Below are 26,169 nucleotides of genomic sequence, written 5' to 3' on the forward strand. Positions count from 1 at the left end.
TTGGGGACATTCTAAGATGTTGTGATGTGCCTGTGAACTGCAAAACTTCTTGGTGTGAAAAATAGGAATAAACTGCTTCTAGAGGCCTAGAAACTGAATTCTTCCATCCTGCAGCAGATTACAGCTTCTGCAGCTCTGCTGCCAGGGAAGACCTTGTCAATGCACCCTAATCCATTACAGTAAATTAAGCCAATTATCTGAAGTAATCTTCATCAGCAAATTAAACTAGCCCTGCTGACTTTGCCTGAAGTGGTCTTAACTGTCTGGACTATCCCTTGGTAAAGAGCAGGAGGCAATAATCTTGTTGGACAGCTAGAAAACTACAACAGCTCTTGTGACACTGCTGGGGGGCACATGCCGATTTCCTTCAGTAGGCTTGTGGGGTGCATCTGTTTGAGCTAACAGTTCAGAGACCATGTATTTGTGGTATAATTGACTAAATACCCACATTTCAGGATGCTGCTGGACAAAGTCCTAGCTTGCCAGTCTGGATATTTTGTTCATGATTTTCAACAGGATAACTTTACCTACAAGTGAACTGCAGGATGCTTCTCAGAAGTACACACAGCAGCAACTCCAGCTGTTCAGTGTTTAAAAGTGTAATACTAGTTATAAAAGTTTAGTAAATTTTGTGTAATGTTTATATTTCTGTATTAACATAACTAAGATCAAGGACCTCCTATTATATTTAAACAAATACTTTGTGGTGTAGAACACTACTAGCGTTGTTTGACTTCTGTGTGCTGAGAAGACCAGTGAGCTACCAACAGCTGTCTGTATGGAATTGCAAGTAGCTACTGGAGGGGCTCAATTGTGTGGATTTTTGAGCTGACAAATTAACACTAAGGCTTAGTAGCAGCTCTTTCACTCAAGGTTGGGGGCATGAGAATTGGATAGCTGAAGCTGAATGCTATTGGAGCCCTCTCCTATTCAGGGCACAATATGATGCTAAAGTAATCCTGGATTAAAAATATTTTTGCTTAAATACTTAATCTCTTATTCTAAGTTTCTTAAGCACTATTGTTCTTTTCAGTTATTACTAGCTAACAGAAACTACAAGCAAACACTAATAATAGTCTTATTAATAATAGGTTTATGTGACCTTTTTTCTGCATTTTGATAAAATCCAGATTCTTTAGTCACTTCACTCAAATTTCAAGTGAAATTTTGCACAACATACTGATAAAGCATTTTAGAGAGTTTTTTGCATTTGAATATTCAGAATGTACATAAGATCTCTAAGTATATTTATAGTATATTTTTTTGTAGATGCTTCTGGTATCAGGATGCTGGTATGCCGTTCCATCACTTACAAATCCAGCCATGGCAACAGTCAATCTACTTCAAAAATTCAGTAAAATAGTGAATTTAGTTCAATTGACAGACACAAGTTTTCTTCCAATGTAAAGAGTATTGTTAACGGTGCTAATACAAGATTTTGTCCTAAGAGGTAAATAAAGCTCTGAAAAGTGTTTTATGTTCAGAAACCTGGGTCAAACTGTTTCCTTTCAGGTATTTTGAAACATAAAAGTTACCTACTGCAGATACTAAGAAACAACTTGTCGTTCAACAACTAATAATCTCAAGAAATACAACAGAATACCTATAGCTTCAGAACTGAGAAAGGAAACTACCAGGATCTGCAGGATTTGGAGGACACTAACTGCTGTAGTTGGAGGAATAAAGGTCTGTGTGTCGCTGACGGAGTGTCTTGGGCAGCAAATGTCTGTGCCTCCTATGAACCAACACACAAAGCTGCTATGTGGCAGTTTAGGCAATTCAAGACTGACCTATTGTCTCTCTCTGCAATAGCAGCAGGAGGGTAAGCAGCCCATAATGTCTGTATGAAGGATTTGTGTGTGCTTATATAGATTTTTTTTCAATTCCTTGTTTTGTCTCTCACTGGGACTTTGTTGTTCTTTATGCTTCTCCTTTATCATATTTTATGGCTGTCAGACACTAGAAAGCTTGAAAATCTTATGTTGCATATTTTGCCATTTTACCTTTCCTCACAGTATCAGTTCTGACCTGCTTTCTTCAGTATCAAACTGTTGGAACTAGAAATACCTGTTACATTGGTAAGCCTATCATATAAAACCTTGGAGTTTCAATTTTCAAATTTAAAATTATTCTGTAATGCTACTGCTTTGTGAAACGTTGCTTGCTAGGATAATTCGGACTTGAAGTTGAAAAAAAAAGCATAATAAATACTAACATCTGTATCTCATAAGCAAGTATGTGTTGCAGATATTTCCATTTTCTGAAAAAAAAACCAAAACAAACCAGCCTAAAGTCATCAAAATATTTTTCCCCAAGCTGTCATTCATGATTTTCAGTCATTTCAGCTGGTTTACACTGCTAGCTCTTTTCTCCAATGATCAGAAAGATTTCACTCTAACCCTGGGTTCTTTCTAATAAAACATTCCATTTACAAAAGGCAGTTAACCACACCAGTGACAATATTTGGAGTTGTGAGGCTAAAAATTTAGTGCAGCCAGTAAAAATGGAAGGCTGTTACACAAAGCAGTACAAATAGATGCAAGCTTGGCTCGGGCAGGGCATGATATCTGCCATCATACTGGCTTATAACTGGTGGGAAGATTGTAGGAATGAGCTTACCTCCCTATCACTCATCTTTTTTATAGTGTAAAAAGAAAAATAATACAACTACCAGTTTCTACTCATAGCTACTCATTCAAATACATGCTTACCAGGTTCTTTGCTCCTTGCACTAAAGTATTCAGTAATGGACATTGCAAGAAACAAGATTACACACTGTAGCTGAGCTTCCTTCTAGATCTAGAATGCTACAAGCTAGGTACAAAGGATCATTAATCTAACAGTTTTCATATTTCCATGTTCAAAATATGTTTAATTCTCCAGACCAGAGGCAGAGAGAAAAGGTTGGAAAAAATGTCCTACATTGACTCTTCAAAACTCATTTCAGATATAAAACTCCCACCCAAACTGGAGAAATCTCAAGTAATGACACCATGAAGACAAAGCCTTGGGAAGAGGATACAGAATTCCCTCTTTGCCTGTACATAAAAAATCTATATTGAAGGAGCAGTACGGTGCACTGTCTTTTTCTGAGAGTAGCACTAGCTTCTTTCTTCAGTAAATAAAGAACATGTAATGCTGTAAACATTCCTCACACAGGAGGAATGTGCTCCATTTGTGGTTGTTGCACAGTTTGAGCTGGAGATAAAATGTAAAGAAAATCTAAATCAATGGAAAGAGCTTGACATCCCTTTTTTGTTTCTAAATGGTAGGGCAGTAAGGGAGATATTCCATGTTTGATAGCAGCTATTTTTAGATGCCTCTCTTTTTTCTAGTTAGGCTTTTCTCTGAGCTATATGGGGTGTTCATGTTTTAAAACTTCATAGTTTCATAGAAAAGAGTAAACCTATGCCTAGAATGAATTTAATATGATGGGGGCCTGTAAATATGTTATTTTTCTTTCCCTCAAGGTGTAATGTAAGTTTTATTTAGCGTAGTTTACCTGGTTATATATTTTTGTATCACTAACGTAGGAGATTTCTGGGTTTTGCAAGTTCAGGGCTCCAAACTCTCTCACCTAGATCAGATGAACATCAGTGCTGAAAAAAAGAACACCTATTTGTGATTAGAGTAGGACCCAAACAGCACCAGTCTCATCAGCAAAAGCTGCTGTGGAACTAAATCATCTTTTAAGACAATCTTTGATAGGAAAGTCCAAGCCTAACCTCATAAGTTAAGATCTAAGTCTAACCTCAGCTTCTATACTTAAACTAGAAGCATGTTTCTGTATTGCTCTATAAGAGATTTTGTGTGTGCATAAGATACAACTCTGTTGTCTTACAGGCTGTTACAGACTGCTTTGAAACTTGCATGTAAAAACCTAGCTTTGTCTTCTTTAGCATACTTTTGCTTATTTTAATATCAGCCTGCCCAATTTTGGGAGGAAATAAAGTTGAGATTCTACATTAAGTTCTTGGTGGCTTTCACAGCAGAGAACCAATGTAAGTGAGATGGGATGTGAAACATTCTTCAAAGAGAGTCTTTCACACAGACATGTTGAATAAACCCTGAGCTGAAAAGTAATTTCTCCAAAACTGCCTCTCAATCTGACACTTCAGTCCATCTTATATATTTCAGGAGGATTTGTCAATTGTAACCAAAAGACAATTATAGACATGAAGAAGAAAGTGACGTATTTGCTTTTGGTGACAGCTTGAACGCAGTGGAGTATGATTTTTTTCAGGTTTGCTGTGTTAGGATCTGGTATGTCTCTCTTTTCAGAGATATTCCATTTTACTGCTATACCCCCATTTTACTGCTATAAAGGTCCTAAAAATGATATCTTTTGTTTGTATTTCTTAGCAAAAGGAGAAAACCTACATCTAAGCATAAATTAGAGACTACTGAATAATGACTGTTGTTAGGCTTAAGATGCATCCAGAGACTGCAAAAATTACACAGTTTGCTTGAAATGTAATTGATCGTAATTTGATTGATCCCCTCTTATTTTCTGGCATGCAAAAATAATTGGTCCAATCTAACCATTAGTCGGTACCTACAAGTATTTGTGAAATAGCCTGACACTTAAGGACAAGGTAATTACAAAGGTGGTAGCAGCATAACTAGAATTGCCTCCATTTTCTTATGCCATCAACCAATTTTCAGGCTGTTACAATAAGGAATTTAGGGCTTACACATGCAGAAAAAAAAGCCAAGCATTCACTTCATTTTCTCTAACAGTGGCCTCATTCCACTGAGTAGGAAATACTTGCTGACTCAAATAAGAAAGGTGAGACTAGGCTACCTTAGGGCTCTGTTTTTCTCCTGAGGAAAATGTGGCTAATTACTCATAATACATGGATACTTTCATGTGAAGTGTGCTGTTCTCTTCAAGCACACACAAGGACACCCACTCAAGAGTATATATAGCTGCTTAGGCCAAGCAGCAGAATGTGTGATTGCTTTACGCTGCACATTGATGTTACAGAACTAGTGGTTGAGTGTCTGGATTCCTAAAGCCTTGCCAAGATACAAAAGAGGATAAAATGATGCTCCTGAAAGACCATACTACGTTGTAGAATTAGGAGCAAAGTGAAGACGTGCACATTTCAGCCCTGCAAATGAAACATGGTGTGCATAGCTCTCACCAGTGAGCAGTGGGTAACGATGCCCACGAGGTCTAACTTATCAGCCTAGTAATGCTTTCTCTATATTTATTTCTATATCTTTATTTCTGTGAAAATCTTACCATTCTCCCCTCACTGAACAATGGTGATGAAACATGTCAGTTCATGCAGAATGTGGCTATAAGAAGTGGAATATTTTATTTTTGGAGGCAGTGTAAGGTATCATTGATCTTTAAACTCCTGTGTAGTCTGGCTATAAGCTATATGATAGGCTGCCTATCATGCTGTGGCAGCTGATTAAGAGATAGACTTTTACTAACAAAGTTTAAGAGGATCACACCACTTTTGAAATGCTTGAAGTGTAACTTTTAATTTCACACTTTTTGTGGGCTTTTTCTAAAGCACATATAAGTAAATACGCTGAGCATTCTCATCCACCTTGGCCTTTGAGTCTATTCTTAACTAAATCATAAAACTTGTACATGGGAAGTTAAAAAACTACTGATGGCTATACCAGGAGGTAAATAAATCTGGAGCTAAACAGCCTGAGTTCTCATTTGACAATGTACTTACTTATCCCACAGTTTACCACTGTGTGTGGACACATGAATGTATGTAAGGACACAAAGATCATTACAGGTGCGTGAGGATATAAGAAAGGCTTACTTGGATTACTTCTGTATTTTGGAATGCATTCAGGCGGGTTTTGAATGTCTCCAGAGAGGAAGACTGCAGCCCTTCCCTGGGCAGCCTGCTCCAGTGCTCTGCCACCCTCAACATAAAGCTCTTCCTCGAGTTGAGATGAAACTTGTGTTTTAGTTATGGTCATCGCTCCTCATCCTGTCACTTGGCACCACTGGAAAAGGTCTGGCACCATCCTCTTGTCACCAGCCTTCGAGATATTCCTTTGCATTAATTAGTTCATAAAGAGTGTTATGAGTAGAAAAAAGGTGTTAATTTCTTTTAAAAAGGTTGCATAGTTGCTGCTAAGTTGGAGTTTAAACTATTTGTTGTTTAAAATTTCATGTTGCAATCACCAATTAATCAATCAATTAGTAGTTTTTCTCTAATTACCTGTTAATGGTTAAAAATCCCTCTTTCATTGAGCATCCCCTCCCTGCCCGGCCGCATCCTCGGAGATGGTATCGGGGACTGAAAAGGTGAAATCGGAGCTGACATGCAAATATGAAAGACCAGCATGCAAAGGTGTAAACACCATGCCAAATCCTACAAAAAAAAGAAAAAACTAAAACAACGAGCCAGCATGGAATTAAGGGATCTAAGTATTGTCTACAGGTGAGTGACTGAATCCAGTGTCTGTTACGGTCCCTTTTTCTTTTTACCCCTCACCCTAACCTAAGGATGCCAGCTAGGAAGAGGAGGTCGAATGTTGGAGTAGATAATGACGATCGCCTGATGCTCCTGTGAGGAAAGGAGTTCCAAGCTCTGCCTGCATACCAGCGCGCAAAGCTGCAATCAACCTCCTTTACCGTGCCATCCCCGGGAGCAGCAGCGGCCGCGTGGGCCCGGCCCGTCGATCCTCCCCACCTGAGCTGATGACTTTTAATAAAGGCATTAAATAAAGGAGAAAGATCTCCTGCCTTATAAAGAGTAGTCCATTATTTCATTCACAAAAGTACAAGTTGAGGCGGGGGTGGTGGTGTTTGCTTGCTTAGTTGGTTGGGTTTTGTTTATTTTTTAATGGCAAGAGATTACGAGGTAGCTCCAGCGTTCATGCGGGACGGAGTCCACTTTCGGCAGTTCTGTCTCGCTGCCGTGTCTCCCGCTGCGGAAGGAGCAGTCACCGCTCCCGCTAGGGATGGTGAGCTGGGCAGGATGGGGCCGCACAGAAGGGCAGCCAGCGGCGCCGCGGGGCACAGGCACCCCGGATCCCGCCCGCCGCCCTCACACCCGCGCTCGCGCCGGCCGCGGGCGGACGGGGGGCGCTCCCGGCCCGCCGCCACGCGCGGCCACGTGACCGCCTCACATGGGCAGCATGGCGGCGGCCAGAGCCGCCCGCGCGCTGCGGAGCGGAGGTGAGTGCGCGCCGCCGCCGCCGCGGTGAGGCGCGGGCCCGGCCGCCGCTCTGCCCTTCCTGCCGGCCGCCGCCGCGCCGCTGCTCAGTCGGGGTTCGCTTTGAAATCTAGGAGCGACGGGTCCCGCCGCCGCCGCGCCTGCCGAGGGCTGCGAGAGAGCGCTCCGCCGGCCGGGGCGCGAAGGCGTCCGGGCGGGGGCGGCGTGTGGCGGCGGGGCCTCGCCGCGGCGGCCGCGGCTGTCAAGGCTCGGCTTGTGTTAGGGCGTGCTCCCCCGGCGCCGTGCTCGGCGTGGGGCCGGCACACGGCAGCTCCCGCGTCCCGGGCACCCCGCGGTGGGGGAAGGCTGTGGGAATGTTTTGCTCTGCTTCGGCTGTGGTGATTGTGGCTGATGAAGCAGTCTGACATAAGTATACGTGTTTCTTCTACCAGCCCGTTCAAGTGCAGAGCTTCTTACCTGCTGGCGCGCCCGTCTGTGTAATGGCTTGTCAGGGCCCGCTGTCCCCTGTGCCCCGAGGTTCTCCGACGAGCGCTTTTTCTGCCGCAGACCCCTTTACAAGCTAAAGTCGTGTCCCCGTGACCTACATTCGTCTTCAGCCCCGTGCGCACTTAAAAGCCCAATGTCCTCATCCAGTTAAAGGAATCTAGCGAGTTCCCTTTTTTAAGCCTTCCTACCTTCCGTTCAGGCATCAAACCTTGTTCAGCTTCCCCAAGGGATATGCTTTTACAGAGAAAGTGAAACTGTCGTAGTTAAGACAAGACTGATTAAACAAAATCCAATTTTTCCCGAATCGGACAGTTCAATATAATTTAATTTCCGAATGCTGAAAAACAAAAGTAATTTAAATTAGGTTTCTGTTCACCTAAGGGTATCTGTTCTACCTTAACTGAACAAAAATTACTTTTTTATAACCTCTTATGTCTGTGGTTTTTTTAATGTATCTGATGTCACATTTTTATAAATGATGAAAGTTTTTTTTTATTATGGAATTGTTTCTGCGTAAGTGAATTTGAGCAGCAGAGATCTTGGAAGTTGTATACTGATTAAGTGCTTTATCCACATATCAGAAGGACTTAAGCTAGCCTAAAAAAAACCTTGATTAAAAAAGAAAATTGACTGAAAAATACTAGAAAATTAAAAAGCACTTTTCAGTAATCATATATTTGAATAGTCTCTGCCTTGAGACTATTCAGCCAGAATTCAAACACTTTCAACCCAAGAAGGCACACAACTCTTTAGGGTGTGAGTGGTTTCCACCAACCTTTGTGAAATTCTGTATGCTTAAATGCTGCAGTGGGTTGAATTGCATTTTAGCTCTCACCTTTCCTTGAAGAGTATTCAAAAAAAGTTCTACAGGTGATGCATAGGAGTGTGAATTGAATTTATTATTTTGTAAAAGAAAACTGGGAAACACCCAGAGCACAGACACATCAAGTCACTGTCACAGTTTGTAGTTAGTATGGACTGTGTGCTGATTCACAGGCTTGTAAACTGTCTGATTAGATATTATCACAGTTTCAGGTGTTATCGTAATTGAATCTGTGCTACTTTATTGGTAATAAAGTAGGACACATGAAAGAACTGCATTTATATCTACAATTGTATCTTAGATGGTTTAAAGCATAGTAATCTCTTACAGATCTATTTATTTTATACAGGTGAATTATTGTAGAGTAGAAGCCCCTAATTTCTTATAATGAAATTTCAGGGTTTAGAGCCACAGGGAAATAATTGATGAGAAGACATCCCATGTAAATTGAGTTACTTTTGTGTTCCATACTGATATAACTGATTCCTGATCTTGCTTCCCTAGCAATGAATAAGAATTCTGTGCTAAGCTGTGTGACTTACTGTGGTTTTTAAAGTCAATTCAGTGTAGACTGGTGGGGTGTGATACACCCATTGCATATGTAGTTTGTGTTCCCAGGCTGGCTGTTTGCTTGGTGTGGGGCTGAGCTGCCTTGTTCAGCCCCTTGTGGAACCGGGAATTTGTCCACAGGCTCCTCAGTGGGGAACCTGGAAACTGCACCTGATTAGAACTATAGCTGTCTCCAGCACCACAGGATATGGGATGTTGTGAGATCCTTCTTGTTCTGTGACTACAGAGCCTTTCAGAGATGTTTGTTTTCAAAATTTTTCTGAGAATGTTACTGTTTCCCCTCTGTTAGTAAAATGAGGAGGAAATGCCTTAAACCTTCTTTATTTTTCATAGAAACAGAAGGACATAACTGGAGTTGATTCTGTTGCAGTGCAGCTTCAAAGCCTCACACTTTCAAGTTTGCCCAGAAGTGCCAAGTCTCATTAGAAATTAGCTGGTGTTTGCTTTGATTTTTTGGTTTCTTTCTTTTTTTTTTCTTTTTTGGGCTGTGTAGGTCATAAGTTTGGTTCACAAGCCTTGTCAGTAATGCATGGTTGAGTATTTTCTGTATTTCATAGGTTAGCCAACACTGTGTATATTAAAGGAATAATAAACTCTTCTCCATAATGGTATTTATGGAAATAATCAAACTATCCTGAAGCACTACACAAGTTACAAACATTAGTTGGACTAATAAAGAAGGTGTAGCAAGTCATTGAGGCAATGTGAAGTGATCTGGTTTATATGCTCTAGACAGAGTGCAGATAAGTAATTTTACATAGTTTTTCTTTCTGGTCAGACATGGCTTTGACATTCAGGTAATGCACTTTTACATTGCCATTTCATGTTGGACTCTGCATGTTACTGTACAGAAGTGTGCTATGGGGTCTCCGTCTGGGAAGCGATTAGATAAATAAAGTACCTGCTTTACTGACTCTTTTACTGAGCAGTGTTTCTGATACAGTAATTTCTCACATTTTTTTAATTTTCAGACCTTGGTAATGCTCATGGTTTTATAAAATTCAAACTTTTCAGTATTTCTAAGAGGAAGTAAAAGGACTCAAAATTAGATTTTTTTTTTTGTAAAATCAAAGTATTCATTTTACATGTTTTTTGCTGCTACTGAATCAACCTGTTTCCATCTTTCTGATGGTGCATTTTGAAACAGGAGTTATATTTTTTTTTTTAAATTGTTACCTCTTGCTCTTTGATAAGCATATTTAACCACAAATTTCAGCATGTTAGACACCATTCTCATGTTAAGAAAGAACCATAAAAATCTTCTTAGCACTATTAATATTCAAATGGTAGAAGTATCACTTCGTATTTTTCTCACTGTTAAAAAGAAATTCAGAAGTTACTGAAACTACTCAAACAATTAATATTCACCTATAGTAACTTCCAGTATTTTTAACCTAATTTTTTTTAAAAATTAACCATGGAATATACAGGTAACAGTTTTGGGGAGACTTGACTGTTTCCTGGTATTCCAGACTTACAATTAAATACGTCCTGTAATTCTGGTTTGTTTTTTTTTTTTTTTTTGACAAATGAGAAAAAGTGGTTTAAAACTTGTGCAAGAGAGTTTTCAAGATCTAATGTGCTTGGCTGCACTGTGCAGTATATGAGTTGGGCAATTAGCTGGAAGAAAATATTAATTCACATTTTCCATTAATTTGTAGACAGACTCATGTCTCCAGAATTTAACATTAGCATTATGAGCTGCAAGTGATGCATGGTGGAAGTTCAAACCATTTGATTGTAGTACACTTTCAACATTTTTTAAATGATCCTAAGGTAGTTTCATCCCTGTCTCGAAAATAATCAGGCAGGCGAGGAATTATTCCCATTTCAACTGTGCAGCAACTCTAGGGAAGACATGCACTTTCAGGGTTTGAGGCATGAGAGAAAAATATTCCCCTTTCAGTAGAGTGTTTAATCGTTCTCTCAGTTGAGCGATAATGTATTGTTGGCAGCACACTGTGTCTTTTTTTCTTACGAGATCTATCACTTCTGGCTGTGGATGGATGTGTGGGGTGTGGTTTCTCTGTGAGCTTAGGTTTCTCAGCATTAGCTAAGGTTGCCTTTAAATGAAGGAAAGTCATTAGCAGATGTCCTGGACAGCTGCTGAAAACCAACATTTTCAGCCACATCAACAGCTTTAGTGACCCACACCTACTCTTGTAGCCATTCATTTCAGACTAAGAAGTCTTTTCTCCTTTGTAGGAAGGTGCCCATTGCCCTGGCACCAGAGCGTCACCGTTGTGGTTGCAGCTAAAACCCACATGGAGACAAAGTTAATGATGAGTTCCTGAGGAGTACTTAGTTTCAGCTTTTTGTGAATGCTTTCTCTGCTCTGCATGCCTTATATCTTGGGTGCCCAGGTCCTAGGTAGTGTCCTGTATCTGCCAGTGTTTAGTCTGTGATAAATGTATTACACAGGTATATTTTCATATCCCAGAAGTTAAGGAAAGTAAGCCCAGCCATAATCCTTCAGGCAAAATTGATCATGTTTAGAAATGTATTTTGTATGTATCACTTTTAATTTTGCAGAATTCTCCTTAAAGCACACCTGGAGCTTTCTTTAAGCAGAAAAGAGCTGCTTCCTCTTTCCATTCCTATGGCAGAGCTCTGAGGCTTTTCCACCCTCTGCAGAAGCTCGCTGCCCTGGTGTGGTGATTCGCTGAAGGGCCATTGTCCACCTTTGTGCACAGGCTACTGACCCTGAAGGAAAATACCTGGGAAAAGCTCTGGGAATTACTCTAGCAAGAAAGTGGGATGCCCCACCGTAGGGAGCTGTCTTGCTGCTGTGCTTCCAAAGTGGATTTTACAGTGCTGTTTCTGTCTTCCCAGTTGGACATGGGGATGTCTGTGTGCAAGGACTGTTGGCATGCACAACTTCTACGCTGCCTGCCAGAGCCCGTTGTCATCTGGCATTTTCCTCACCTGCCTGCAGATGTAGAAGCAAAGGCTCAACATAATACCATGTAATAAGGTAGAAAGTCTGAAATGGAAAGTCTTGTCTGTGATTTTAATTCAAGATATTCAGTTCAGTGCTGCCTCTGGGCAGCAAAGAAGGCAATCTTTGTCTCTCCTTTAGGTGTTGCTTCAGTCTTCTACTCTTCAGGCTGACACATGCAGTGTTAACCAACACGCACGGATTCTAGTGCTGTTCTGCAAAGAACCAAGTAACTGATTTAACCTCCTCTATACTCATACAGCAAATCAGTGAAATAAAGAATACCACTTCACAATCTTTAGAGATTAAATTAAAGGGAACAAAAATACAGACTCCTAAAATCTGTACTGGAAGATGACCCTGCCGAGGCTATGTGCAGGGTCAAACTGTGAAGTGTCTGGCTACTTGGTCCTTGCATGTTCTGTTACTTGAAACGTCAAGAATAGTGGTAGAGTACATGACAGGTCTCTAAGCTGGTTTAGAGTAATATATAGCGTTTGAGGAGAAAGAATGGATGAATCATTCCTAAAGAAATTCTGGACCTCAAATAGTGAATTACCTTTTATTTTAGAGCAGATAGCTTCACTCCCTAAAATCACAGGATCAAATGTCCTGTGAACATATAATAAAACATTTTATTTTGCCTCTGAGAGCTCACAGTGCAGATAGCTAAGCAAACAAAAGGGGCTGAAATCATGAGCACTAGCTGATGGATGGAGAAACTCTAGCACTGAGGGAGTAATTTCTGGAGGATTTTGTGGCAGCACAGCATCAGCAGGATGAAACAGGGCCTGAGCCTGCCCTGGTGCCTGCTGCTCCTATGTTACCAGGCAAACTTGCAGTCTAGCAGTGGACATAGGTAAGGTGCTTTCTAGATTTAGATACAGAATTTCTTTTACTCAAGTTTTTGCACTGAATTACCCTACCTAGACCAGAAGCTGAATTTAAGGTGCACATAAAAACAACATACCACATAGTCTGTAAACTTTGGGATTTGTGTATTGTGAGTGTTCTGTAGTTGTGCAGGGGAAACCCTACTGAGCCAGTTTGGTACACTTAACCTCATTTCTTGTGTGGCTTTCCATGTATAGCTATAGTTGGAGTGTAAGGTTGAGGATACCAAAAAATATTTCTGTGGTGTTATGGTATTTTCTCTTTTTTTTTATTCTGAAGAGATGTGGATTTGGCTGAAATCACCTTGAAGACAAGCTACTTCTGGTGTTGAACCTGTTTTGATGCTAAAGCTGCAGTGGACGTCTGTGTCATGAAATCTAAGCTGGTTTTCCTTTCCTTGATATTTGGATATAATAGACATGATGTTCTGATTGTGACAGCTGTGAATCAAGAGGAAATTTAAACAAAAGCTTAGGAGCTTTTGACCATTCTTCAATGACAGTCCTGCTGGTCCACTGCAATTTGTGATTTCAAAGTAGTACTTGATCATGTTCAGTCTGAAAAGGCCTTTTCTGTACTATAGCTACCTTTAGGACACCCAGTTACAACGATCTTATCAACTGGGGATTGAGAATTTTCCTTTTTTTTGGTTCCTCCTTCCTTCCCCATTCCCAAACAAGCACATTCCTATAGCACTTCAAAATGCACATCTAGTGAGTCTTGCTGCTTCTTCTTCTTCTTCTCTTTCGACATTTTGACATGATGATGTGCCATGATGGGTAGCTTGCAGTGCTTCTAGACACCACATCCCAGTGCTGTTGATCTAGCAATACTTATTAGCATGAAAATTTAATTTGAAAATATTTTGAAGTAATGTAGTGGGAGAGAGAGTGGGTTACAGGGCAATGACTTCTTTTTAATGTTTTTTCTATTCAAGCCATTTGTATTTGTCACAATGGTTTCTTTCCTAAGCATTTCTATTTAAAATCAATGTTTGTTAAAATATGCTTATCTGCCCAATCCAGCTTTCATATTATCTATGTGAAGAGGCAAAAGAACATATATAAGGAGGAGTCTGTATGTTGCAAACTCTTTGCCTTACAGTTATTGCATCCTGTGGAAGGAGGCTGTTTGGCTACAGCCTTGCTTTAATTTCATTTTTTAGTTCTCAGTTACACATTTCTGGAGTCTCCCCAACCACTGCCGTTACCTGATGGCGCCTATATTTCATCAAGTTTAGACAAGCAGTCTACCTGGACTTAGGCCCAGAGGAGCTGCCGTAACTGATGAACATGATCCCCTCTGCCTGGGAATTCAAGACCTATAGAACCATGATTCCCAAGGGAATTGAAAGAAAAATGTGTTCAGACCTTGCCTCTTGCTTTTTTTTATTTTCTTTGTTGCTTTTATGGAGCTTTGCCTTGTACTGATGGGTAGCATACTTTACCACAAGTGAAATCTGGTACTGGTTTGCTGATGATTAGGAGAAAAGATTCTTTTTAACCTACCCTGAAAACAGAAGCAGGAAACAATAGAGCACACAGAGACAGACACGAGTTGCTGTGGCATCTCTTCATTGCTGCATACAAATAAAGTGATGAGTTATTAAGCAATATAGCAAAAAATGTTGTGCCATTACTGTTGTGATGTTAGGTGGTTTTTTACTGCATCATCATTGTTAGGCTTCCAGAGTTTAGTGGATACAATTGCAGATTTCAATTTTGTTCTTGCATGCTGCTCTTTAATCTGTTTCATTCTTTTGGAAAAAATGCATTGTATAAAGAGTGCATAGTATTTTAGCTGTAGAATATTATGGTGGAGTTTTTAATTTAGAAAATGCTTTTAGAATTTTTTTGTGATTGCAGAATGAACGCTAGTGTTCAATGTAATTAAATCTAATTTTATTTCCTGTATGTTATATTTTTAGTTTGCTCTTATATGCCTTTATTTTCATTGGGAGTTGTAGATTTGACTTGTTTTTTTAAAAGCATGGTGTTGGCAGTCAGACACAAGCCCACTTTAAATCATGAAATAATAAGCTTAAAAGTCTTCTAAAGGTGGGGAACTTGTAGCTTCTGTTTAATAATCAGGAGTTGTTTCTTCATGTTGTTTTGATTTATGTGGGCTTGTTATTTTTTTCTTTATAAGTTTAAAACATCAATGTGGGGAAGAGTAATTAAAGGCTGCTTCTTCTTATTTTGCCTTTTATATCCAGGTCAACTGGGTAGGCTGGCAGAGCTCTTTTAGATACATACATTTTTGCCATTCATTTATCTTTTGATAAGTGTTTGCTTATACCATTACTTGTAGAGAGACTTTTTTCTTCGATATCTTAAGAAAAAGTGGAATTTGTTTTTCTGTTATTTTAACAGTTTGTCTGACGAACCTATATTTCTAAATATGAGTGGTTTACCCAGGGAGGAGCTACAGTGGCTGGAGAACTTGCTGAGCTCCAAGCTCACAAATGTGAAGAATGAACAGATAAGGATTGTCAGGTTTATGTATTTAAATCTAGTGACTAATAAACATCTGAAATAAATATGTTATTACTAAAAGTTCATTATTCATTTTCTCTGAGGGAATATAAAGTCTGCTGTAGCGCAGTACATGTATTGTATTCACACCTTCCACGTTTCTCTTCTGCTCCCTCCAAGTTTGACATTCCTGGTGTTTCTGAGGTTTAAGAAAAATCATATCTGACACTTTTAAAACTCAGAAAGTTAGAAGTAAAATCATGCAGCGTAATCACGTTAAATTTTTTTTCCAGTCACCAACAGGGAAGAGAATTACCATTTTTGAATGCAAAATTTCATTACAAGTTTTTAATAGTTAGAGAACACCAGAGGAGTGAAGCTGTTTTCTTGAACTGTCGCAGTACTCAGAGGCCAAAGACTTCAGGGTTCTGTTGTCTGACTTGTAGGAATCTGCTGCTCTGGAGTCTGTGCTGCAGCTAGAAATAAATAGGGAGAGAGGCAAAGGCTTCTGCCAGTGCAGAGGCTTTTCCAGCTCACTGCTTGATGGTGAATTGGTTTGAGAATCTATGTTGTGAGTCTCACTTTGGTGTCTCATGGACTTCCCACTTCCTGGGGTTGGTGATCCTGGTGGGAGCTAGCAGTCCTTGGGAACTTACCAGCTTTGGAAGAGGGAGGGTCTCCAGCTAGGCTGGCACTCTGCCACTGCTTTGCAGTAAAATAAGTTCTCCTGCAGCTCTGTAGCTCAAGAGAAGGTGTGATCTCAACACACAGTGGGGCTCAGGTCCTTCATGGCTCTAGGAGCCAGGAGCTAGGGATATTTGGGGCTGGTAGTGTGCATGGCTTTGGATGAGTCATTGAACTTTCTGTGTCTTTCTCCACCTACAATGCAGATATTTATCTACCTTGCAGGTGTATTGGTTGAGATTAATGAGTTGTTTGTAAAGCACTTTGAAGATGAAAAGCTCTATCAAAATGCTAAGTATTATTACGTATGAGCTCTTGAGTGCATAATGGCTGTTTGCCTGCCAGTATTTAAAGTAATTTATAACACACTAAGTATGAAGGCACTGTATGAAGTCAAGTTCTAGTTTCCATTTAAGAAAAGTCGTATTTTGTGTTCACCAGTTCAGATCACACCACTGGCCTTTGGTGTTATCTCGGGTGAAAACAAACTCTAGAAGATTTTTTTAGAAGGAACTGTTTCAAAACATTAAAATTGTGTTGTTGTATAATAAGAATTTCTTCTCAGTTGGTAATTTTTTTACCCTCTTTGTATGACTTGAAACAATGCATGGAAAGTTTGTTTGTCGCTCTTTTAGAGATAATGTCCTTTCCAAATCAGTAATGTCGTTGCCTTCGTAATTTCTGAAGAAAAAGAAGAATGCTAAAAACCGAGTGTTCAACAGGCTGCTCTGCTGCATGGAAGCCTTAGAAGGGAGAATAAAGGGCTCTTCAGAGCTCCTTGGAGGTCTTTTGGCAGACGTACTCTCTAGCGTGCAGCCTGAGAAAACTTTCCTGTGTTTTTTTGAAAGTTGCACTGTTTTCTTTTGAGTTTACATTATAAATAACCAGCCACTCTAACCAGCTCTATAAAGTCTCCAGCTTTCACATTTTTAAGATGTTTATGTTCAGGTATTCATTGCTAAAACCTGTTCAAAGTTATGTTTCATTTTAGATCAAGCTCATTTTGAACCATGAAGAACTATTGCAGTAAGAAGACGGTCTGAGTTTATACATTAATACTTACAGCATATCAGATGTTCTGTGTGGAACTTTGTACACTTCTCAGATTATCTGTTTCATGCTTTCTTGTACATAAATTTAAATCACATCCTGCCTTATGTATTTTTTTTAAAAAAGAAAATCAACAGATGTGGCATAACATTGAAAGAAAATGGCAAGTTTGTTTCTCATATAAATTCCAGCTGTTCAGTCTCAGATTTACTGAGAGACACAGGTGAAGATGGAGATGCTTTATATAAGAAACGGTACAGTCACTGCAGATCTGCTTGTATTCTCCTTGACTTCCCAGCTCTTGAGTGTGCTTGTAAACTCATCTAGAAATCATCTAGAGTCGAGGTCCTTTTCCACTGGACAAAGTGGATAGGTGTCTCACAAAGACGTGCTGGGTTGACACTGAGAGGAGGTGTTGCCTGTAGTCATTTGTGCAGATCTGAGCATCAAGTCACACTCGTGCCTTGTGGATTAAATGGTAGGTGATGACAAGGCTTACTGTCATTGCCGTGTTATTACCATGGGTCTTCTGGGCAGTTAGGACTTGGTGAAGGGAAGGAGAGATCTTGACTCCATTTCAGAAAGCTGGTTTATTATATTATGATATATATTACATTAAAAAAGACTACACTATAACTATACTACAAAGAACAAAGAGAAAGATTCATCAGAAAGTAAGATAGGAATAGAAAGGAATAAATAATAAAGTTCTGTGACTCCTGGAGAGTCCGAGAGCTGCTGCCTCCTTGATTGGCTACTAAGTAGAAACATCCCACATTGACCAATCGAGAAAGCACCTGCTGCATTCCACAGTAACAGATAATAAATTGTTTACACTTGAAGCTGAGACTCTTCAGCTTCTCAGGAGAAGAAAATCTTAGCAAAGGGATTTTCATAAAATATCACAACCACAGCCGTGTCCTTTTTGAACACCTGTGAGGTGGCTAGGCAGGTCTGACCTCTCCAAGCCATTTCTGGTTGTTTTGCACTGATTATTATTCTTAACATAATTCTGCAAGTCATGGTAGAAATAGATGTTCTTTAAAGAAGTAAATGCAGTAGTGGTTGTTGTCTGGTTTTATAAAGATTTGTTCATGCTCTAACACACCCTGCTAAATCAGCAGAAGCTCATATCATGAGAATAGTTCTCTTCTGGGAAAGCTTAAATCAAAACTTGCTCAAAAAGATCAAGTTGTACCAGCAAGAATTATTTTGCTGGTATAACTGTCCCAGCAGCTTTCTGGGTAGTACCATTATGTTGTCTAAGGGTTTTGAGTTGTAGAGTACTCTCCTTAACTAATACATGTTTTCTGGCAAGAATGTAATTGCAGAGCAAACCAAAGACTGCAGAAGTGGTTGTTTCTAAAATCTCCTTGATAAAAACAGTCTTGTTTTTGTTCATTTGGAGGCTATTTTGTCCAAATAACTCTTCTCTAAAAGCTGCTTCACAAAATCAGGTATAGAGTGATGGGAAGACTTTGACAGAGCTTGCTGCAACAGTATCCCCAGCTGTGGAAACCAGATGGGTGTTGCAAACAAGTTGGTGGGATGTTGGCACCTGAAAATTCAACCAGATGAAAATAGTCTGCTGGGGTGTCTAGGGAAAGGCAGCAGTTCTCTCGTGTCTCCTCCGGTGTGACAAGCGGTGACAATGGACTACCAGCCACTGCAGGATGAGCAAGCATGGCCCAGGCATGGGCATTACGCTTCCAATGACTGAGCCATTGCCAGGGGAACAGCCACATCAGAATCACCTTGATTGTAGCTCTTTGCCTACAGAATACAGATCAGGAGCCTTGATTTATGAAGTTGTGGCCAGGGCTGTAAGACTCAAATTCACAGTCACATCACTTTTCAATAGGCCATGAGTGTAGATTGAGAAGGACTTCACATTTTCCCTGTGAAAGAAAGTATGCTGCAGGATTCTTAGCATGTAATTGACTGAATCTAGAAGTCGTGAGTTGAGTTTACAGGTTAGTAATTGATTAAATGGATGTCCCTGTAGAGAATTTCATAGATAACTGCCCACTTTTGCAGACAAGGTAGCTAAACACGCTCAGGAGAATTGCCTGTCATATTTTGCTGGCAAGTTAGATTATCTTCATCTTGTGGAGAGCAAAACATTTATTTTTTATCATGGATTTACTGTCTGAGCAGAAAAGACTGTGTAAATCCTTTCCAGTCTAGAAAAAGGAGTGAGAGACCTAAATTCTTGCAAAGACTCCTTGCTTACTCTGTCTAGATTAGAAAATCAGACAGTAGAATAGTGTAATAAACCGTACAACGTGAGTGAATAACCTGGTGAACATAGTTCAGAAATGAGGTTTTGGTTTCTGATTTTGTTTGTTTTGGGGTTTTGTTTGTTTGTTTTAACTTAATATATTTTTGAATAAATTAGTCTGAATGTTTGCTACACAATAATTCTGTTACTTTCTGCCTGTTTTATACTTATGTTCTTCCCCTTTATCGTCTATTAGAACAGTTTCCCTTTCTACAGAAGGGCTATGTTATTTATAAATTGCCATTTTATTTGCCATATGCCATATATGAAGTGGGCCGTAGATGGTAGTTACATGGCTTGAGAATAGAACCCTTAATTTTGATGTGTTTTATAAACAATTGGCGATGAACGGCCTCATCCCGTGTCCTTTGACTGCAGTGGGAGCTCTGACAAGTGTGTTTACGCCAGAGGAAGGCGGCTGCCAGTGCAGCGGAGCGGGCAGCGCGCCTTTGCTTTCAGCACAGTTGTGTGTCCCCGTGCCAAGAATGAATTTTGCCGATTCAGATTTGCTCAGTTTGTCAACACACAGCTCCCATTGAACGTCGCAGGACCAGAATCATTCTTGGCACGGGGCCGCGGGCAGCCCGGGGAGCGGGGCCGGCAGCGGCGGGAGCTGTGCGCCGGCCAGGGCAGCGCTGCCCGCCCTTGGCTCCCCAGGTCCCGGGGCTCCGCTCTCCTGGAGCATGTGCTTGCTGTTGTTGGAGTGGTGGGAAGAGTCAGTGACAAAGAGGGATTTCCTAGGTTAGTTTTCAAGGCTATTTTTTTGTGTGCGTGGCTGTCTGGATGATTAATGTGAATAGGAAAATACTGTTGACCCATTTAAATCATGTTAGACAACTTCCATTGCTCATCTACATAATGAAATACACACTGAACATTACAGCCTAAGTATAAGAGCCAGTGAACTACAAAAATAATATTTTACTCATTTAGATTATGAAGTAAAATATAGGACATTAGTACTAATGATAGTATTAAATTTTAAGCCATGCAAATTGCAATTGTCAGTGAAAAAGAAGTAGAAGTTGAAAAGGCTATTAGCATTTCAGCTTTAACAGTTAATTTCAGTAATTTCTTTTTTCTGCTAGTGTGCAGCTTCAAAAAGTCCATACGCAAAACATTTCATAGTAAGTGCAGAAGTGTTTGTTTTATATTGTTATTTAATTTCAGTCATTAAAGAAATGTTAGAAATTAATTTGCAGGATTAAAGTATGTTAACATTTTATATTACTGAGTGTAAACTGCAATTTTTGCTTGGGTAAAATCAAATATAAAAGGCAAATTATTAGTAACCAACCAATGAAATAATTTTAGGCATTTATTTAAGTACCAAAGCAAAACCTGAAGCCTTTAAAAATATGAATTTTGTCAAATAGAAACAGAATTGTCAGCATTTTAAACTAAATACAAATTTTGAAGTGCTGAATTTAGGCTGGCAGGTTTCTATGGTTACCTACCTTTCCGATAGTTTGGTGAGATGTGTAAATAGGCCTGTGAGTCACTAGTAATTATTTGGGTTTTGTTTGTTAGAGTTGTAATTCTGTGTTCAGTTTGAATCTAATACAGTTCATACCACATGCTTTGGTTTATGTATATTTTAGTGTGTGTGATTGACAGTGATTGAGCATTTCTTATGGAGTGCTTGGTTTTTTTGTCATAAGTGATGTATGTTGGTACTTCTGAAAATGTAAACAACTTCTTCCTGTATCACTGTTTGAGAAACAGGGATTTTTATGCTAAAAAGAGGTCTTTGTAAATGTTAAGCAAGGAGATAAGTGAAAGATGTTTAAAAAACATTTAAAACATCTCCCAAACATTATACTCTACTCTTCCAAATTTGATCCATAATTCTATCATTATAATTCACTCAGTGACCCAAATGTCACATATTTATGAATAAGCTTCCAAGTTGTGCACTAATAGCACATGGTAATGACTGACAGGTTTAAAAATAAATGTTTTAATTAGGATGCTACAAGTTATCTGCAGCAAGCTCTTGATTAGAACATCTTCTTGTGCAGAGCATTTTCTTGAAATAAAAATAAGAGCTTATTTCTACCACTGCCACAGCAGTTTAGCAGAAAGCTGTAAATTCTTAGACCTCTCTGCTCCTGGATTTTGAAATCTGGATTATAGGATTAATTCCCCAACCTTAGACTCATCACTCTAGCAAAGGACGCTTACGTGTTTTCTCAGTAAAGACTTACTGTCCTAACAGAACTTGTGTTTTCAGGTGAAAACAGGACAATGCAAATCATTAACAACTTTTAACAGAAGGCAAGAAATACTACTAGCTGTCAATTTTACCAGATGAGTAGTAATGTGATCTTATTTTATTAAGGTATTCATCCCAAAGTTGTTGGCCATGTGCACTTTTTTCCTTAATGTTGAAATAAGCCTGACCTGTGATTCAGAAATCATCTGTGTCCTTAGAGATTTGGCTGTAGATGTATGGAAAATACTTACTGCAGGAAAAAGACTGACTGCCTGTTCTCTTCCCATGTGTCAAACTACGCAGAACATCCTGATACAATGTTAAGGAGCATTCCTAAATTTCCTATGCAAAGGTGACTCTTATTTCAGCAATGTTGCTTGCCTACTGAAGGGGTGGAAAATAGATTTTATGGTGATCCAGACATATTTTTTCTATTTCAGGTGGAGATTTTAGAGGTTAGAGTAGGATTTATTTTTAACATTTAATATTGCGTCAGGCATGTGTATAGGACATAAACATGCCAGTTGAAAAACAGTTGTTTCACAGAGCACCTGAAAAGATTTTAACCCAGTAGGATTCAGAAAATGTTAGAGCTGTGGGTGGGTGCATATAAACAACAAGATTTGGTATTGTGCTGTATATAAGGACTATTTAAATAGCTTATTTTTTTTAATCTGAAACAAGTGCTATTTTTTAAACTAACTTGTTCCGATAGTTGTTTCTTCCCTACAAAATCAAAATCATAAATACAATAACCAGTCTTTCAAGTAAAAGCAATTTCTTTGAACTTTTAAAAAATCCAAAGATAGATAGAAAGTGCTTGGAAAATGTATTTAAATATGGAAGCCTGAACAGATATGTTTCTCATTCTAATTTATTCATTTTATGATAAATTAATTTACTCAATAAAGGAATGCAGTAACATAAGAGGAATGTTTCTCCTGCTAGTCAGAGAAGTTGAAATTTGCCAGATGCTGTGATCTGGAGCCTAAATTCCCTTGATAGTAACAGTGATTGAAACCCTTAATATTGCTTTGTGCAACTTTTGTACTGGCCTTATCTCATTTTGCAGTGGTATTGCTTTAGACAACACTGTCTTTTTATTTTCTTCTTGCATTTTTCTGTCAGAGAGAGAAAATGTAGTAGAAATAACAGTGGGATGGAAGGCTGTGCTGGAGGACTGCGATGCTCTGTTCCCCGTGTCTGTACAGTTTGGTCCCATGTTCTGTAATGGACAATTCATTTCCTTTGGCATAGTAATGAATATCACTCAGCTATAGTTAGATTGTACTCCGTATTTTTTAAGTCCTATAATAAAAGGGGGAAGTACTGTTTAATGATAGCAGAATTTTACTCAGTCAGTTAATTTATTTCTTATACTGCCCTTGGTGTGACTCTGCATGCGTGTGTGTTTATATACATTTGAGCAGTTCTGTAACTGCTCAACTGGTCAAAGGAGATTTTAAGGATATAGTACTAATTTTTTTCTTCTAGTTTGTTAAAGTTGCACTGTCAGTTGCTGCTGATAAAAGGTGGCATCAAGCCAGCTTCCTGAAGGAGCTATGGGGAGGGTCATGGCTTGTCATGACCTGGGCACTGGTACTTGAATGTTGTTATTATTGGGATGAAGTACCCTTAGGCTGTCATCCTTCCTGTAAATAGAAGGGGTTCTGATTCTCTGTGGTTTCCCAGTTTACCAACTTGCAGAACAGCTATTTTGTTGGCCCTAAGTTTGACTGAATAATGAATTAGAAGCACAGCACTATTCCAGAAGGCACTGATTCATCATTTTAGTCTGTTAGTCTAGACTAAATCATAGTAAGTAAAGCAAAACAAAATCTGTTTCCATATAGTTTATAAATTTACAAACTCATTTATATTGGCACGTAGCCAACAAATTGCCCAGTTCCACTCTGCATGAAGTAAGGGCAGAATTGTAATTAGCAAGGAGCATAACTGAGGGCCAAAACAGACTTTTTTCAGTGACATGGGGGAGTCACGGTGATGCTGGCAGAGGGGCTCACTCTTCTCCCTTGGAGTCGGTCACTGTTCGACCATTGCTATGCTTCGTTGCCTCTTAGGAGAGTAACAAGAACAGTTCTGTTAATGCCTCTATTAACTAAACAAATTCTGTTGTTAATTTTCAGAAAAATTAAATAAAACAATACCAATTAGAATAGAATGTTTGCAAGATACTGGCCTGTGTTTCGGTTTATCGGGGTAGGGTCATAAGCATGCTGTTGTTGAAGTTTTCACCAATGTGTTGCTGTTGTAACTGAAGTCACATCTATCCTGATGAATATTTCATTTCCCCAATCATGCTATTAAAAACAGAGTGTTTTTACCCTTTCATTTCTGCTTTCTCTTTTCCAGTACCATCGTGACAGCTGTGGCTGCGTCCTGTTTACAAATTGCTGCTAGTCACATTTTCAGTAGTCCTTACGGGTTTTGCTTTCCCCTAATACATCCAATTAGGAGGAAATATTTCTCACAAGCAGGGACTTGCTCTTCTCCTTGTAATGACATAGTTCTGCAATCCAGGAAACAGTCCTGCATGGTGTCCATGTCCATGATTTCCTGATGTGGGAAAAACGTGTGGAAAGCATCTGGAGAGGAGGAGACCCCCTTTACCAGCTTGTTTCCTGTAAGCGAAATTGGAAGACCTTGTCTGTGCAAATAGATTTCAAAATAGAGTCTGCCCTTTGACTGTCTCCATAATTACACAGCGCTCTCTGTATTTTATTTGGCTGCCAGAGCAGTTAACCCCTGGAAGTAAGGGGCTGATGATGGCGTGACCAGCACGGGTATGCAGACATGACCATGTGAATACACTCTTGTTTGGAGAAGCCTGTCATTAAGACCTTCTTATAATATAATTTTACCAAATTTGAGAATTATCATGTGTTGGATTATGTTGATTAAGATACCTTATATCCGTAATGTACAGAAATGTGGAGGTATTAGTTGCAAAAAAAGGAAAAAAAAAAGAGAAACAAAAAAAAAGTTCTTTCATGGCTTTGATGTAATCAACATCTGTCAACAGAATGAATTTGCTTTTGTTTAATTTCAAGGGCTCTTGTCCTTCTACTTTGCCCAATCAGTTTCAACTTCTGCCTCAGGCATTTCCCTATGTTGTTCTTGGAGGTTTTTTCCTTTTTTCTTTCTTTTTCTTTTTTTTAGCAAATGCACAGGTTATTGCATGTGAAATGTGAGCTGGTCTTCTGCTACACAGGTTACACTGAGCTGGAAAGAACCTTTAATCTTTCCCATCCTATTTTTGAAGCTTGGACATACGTTTGCAACAGGGGGGTTGCAAAGTCAGTGTTTTATTAGACAGTTAGAGTTACAATTACAAGTAAAGGTCTTTCAAACCACAGCCATTATTTTGGATTGAAAAATGGGAACATTTGGTAATTAGCAGTAAGAAGCTGTGTATTCTTACCTAGTTGCATTGGCTGGATTCCACATATTGTTCTCCTTAGTGATTTGTAATACCTCATTTTAAGCTTTAATCCTCAGAAGTTTCAGCAAAATGAGTATTTGCACGAGAACCTAAATTATGCTAGAGTATTAAAATTACCTGACAAGCCAAATGAAAGATCTCTAGTGTTTTACCTCCAAATGAATATATATTAAGAAAATCTCTACAGTCATTCTTTTTTTCAGTTTAAAAAGAAAGAGTAAATCACATAATTTGAGAAGAGTTGTCAGAACAATGCTTTTGATGTTGTTAACTTTATCAAGAGCAAATTGATTTTATTTCCTAAATAGTTTTGAATGTTAATTCTTGTAATCTTAAATAATTTTGGTACTCTGCTTCTGTTGATACTATGACTAAATTATTTTAAAATATGTTAATTTATTTCTTGTCTCTTTTAAGATTCACCCTTGTATTTATTGTAGCTCAGAACTGTCATGAAGTTTATCCATTGGTAATATTTTTGTTAATTGCTTGGAAAATTGAAATCTTTCATTAATAAATACCAAAAAAAAAAAAGGTTGCTAACAATCACATTTGATGAATCATGTAAATGAGCAGTTTTTTGCCCAGCTACCCCACGCTTCATTCATTGGAAACATAGCTTGATAAATTGCTGTAACTGTTAAACAGGAAGCATTAGAAAAGGGCTTATGTGAGAGTTCATTTTCAACATCTCCCGTTAAAAATACTTCTTGACCAGAGGAAAATCACATTTAAATTACTAAAATCAACTTAATTAAGGGTCATTAATAGAGATACACATAAAAAACTCTCCACTCTAGGAGTGAAATGAGAGCATTTCATTATATAGTGTAACATGCATGAACAGATAACAATTAAAATAGCCCTAGAGTAAAAGGCTAATAAATATAGGGCACACTGTGCTGCAAAATCAGTCACTTAAAAATGCTCCCACCCATCATAATTCTTGAATGCCATATTCAGCTGCTCTGACTGACTCGGTTTAAAGGAAAAGAAATATAATTTCCACACATCTGGTAATTCAGAAGAGCTCACAGTGCATATTGATACTGTTAATGCAGAGGAAGATCTGGAAGGTGTGCTGAGGAATCCAGCAGCTCCGGCGGGCCGTGCGTGCACACGGGTTGCACA

General features: G+C 39.1%; 1 protein-coding gene and 1 long non-coding RNA gene across 3 annotated transcripts in view; one reads left to right on the top strand and one right to left on the bottom strand.

Moving 5' to 3' along the window:
* Positions 1–5,912: 5,912 nt before the first annotated feature.
* On the bottom strand, positions 5,913–17,706 carry LOC119703085. The gene is made up of 3 exons (XR_005257544.1): positions 7,617–17,706; positions 6,201–6,353; positions 5,913–6,031 (listed from the first exon to the last, which is right to left on the bottom strand). It is a non-coding gene; the product is annotated as an uncharacterized LOC119703085 (long non-coding RNA).
* The window catches only part of METAP1D (methionyl aminopeptidase type 1D, mitochondrial), a 44,103-nt gene continuing 25,023 nt past the window's right edge, over positions 7,090–26,169 (top strand). The window contains exons 1-2 of one of the 2 annotated variants that reach the window (XM_038142320.1): positions 7,111–7,162; positions 23,949–24,219. In XM_038142320.1, the coding sequence (XP_037998248.1) occupies positions 24,156–24,219 (64 nt within the window). In that variant the 5' untranslated portion in view covers positions 7,111–7,162; positions 23,949–24,155. Of the gene's footprint in view, positions 7,163–23,948; positions 24,220–26,169 lie in introns of both variants that reach the window. The other variant, XM_038142321.1, reaches the window with a different exon arrangement.

Source organism: Motacilla alba, chromosome 7 (assembly GCF_015832195.1).
Source record: "Motacilla alba alba isolate MOTALB_02 chromosome 7, Motacilla_alba_V1.0_pri, whole genome shotgun sequence".
NCBI lineage: Eukaryota > Metazoa > Chordata > Aves > Passeriformes > Motacillidae > Motacilla > Motacilla alba.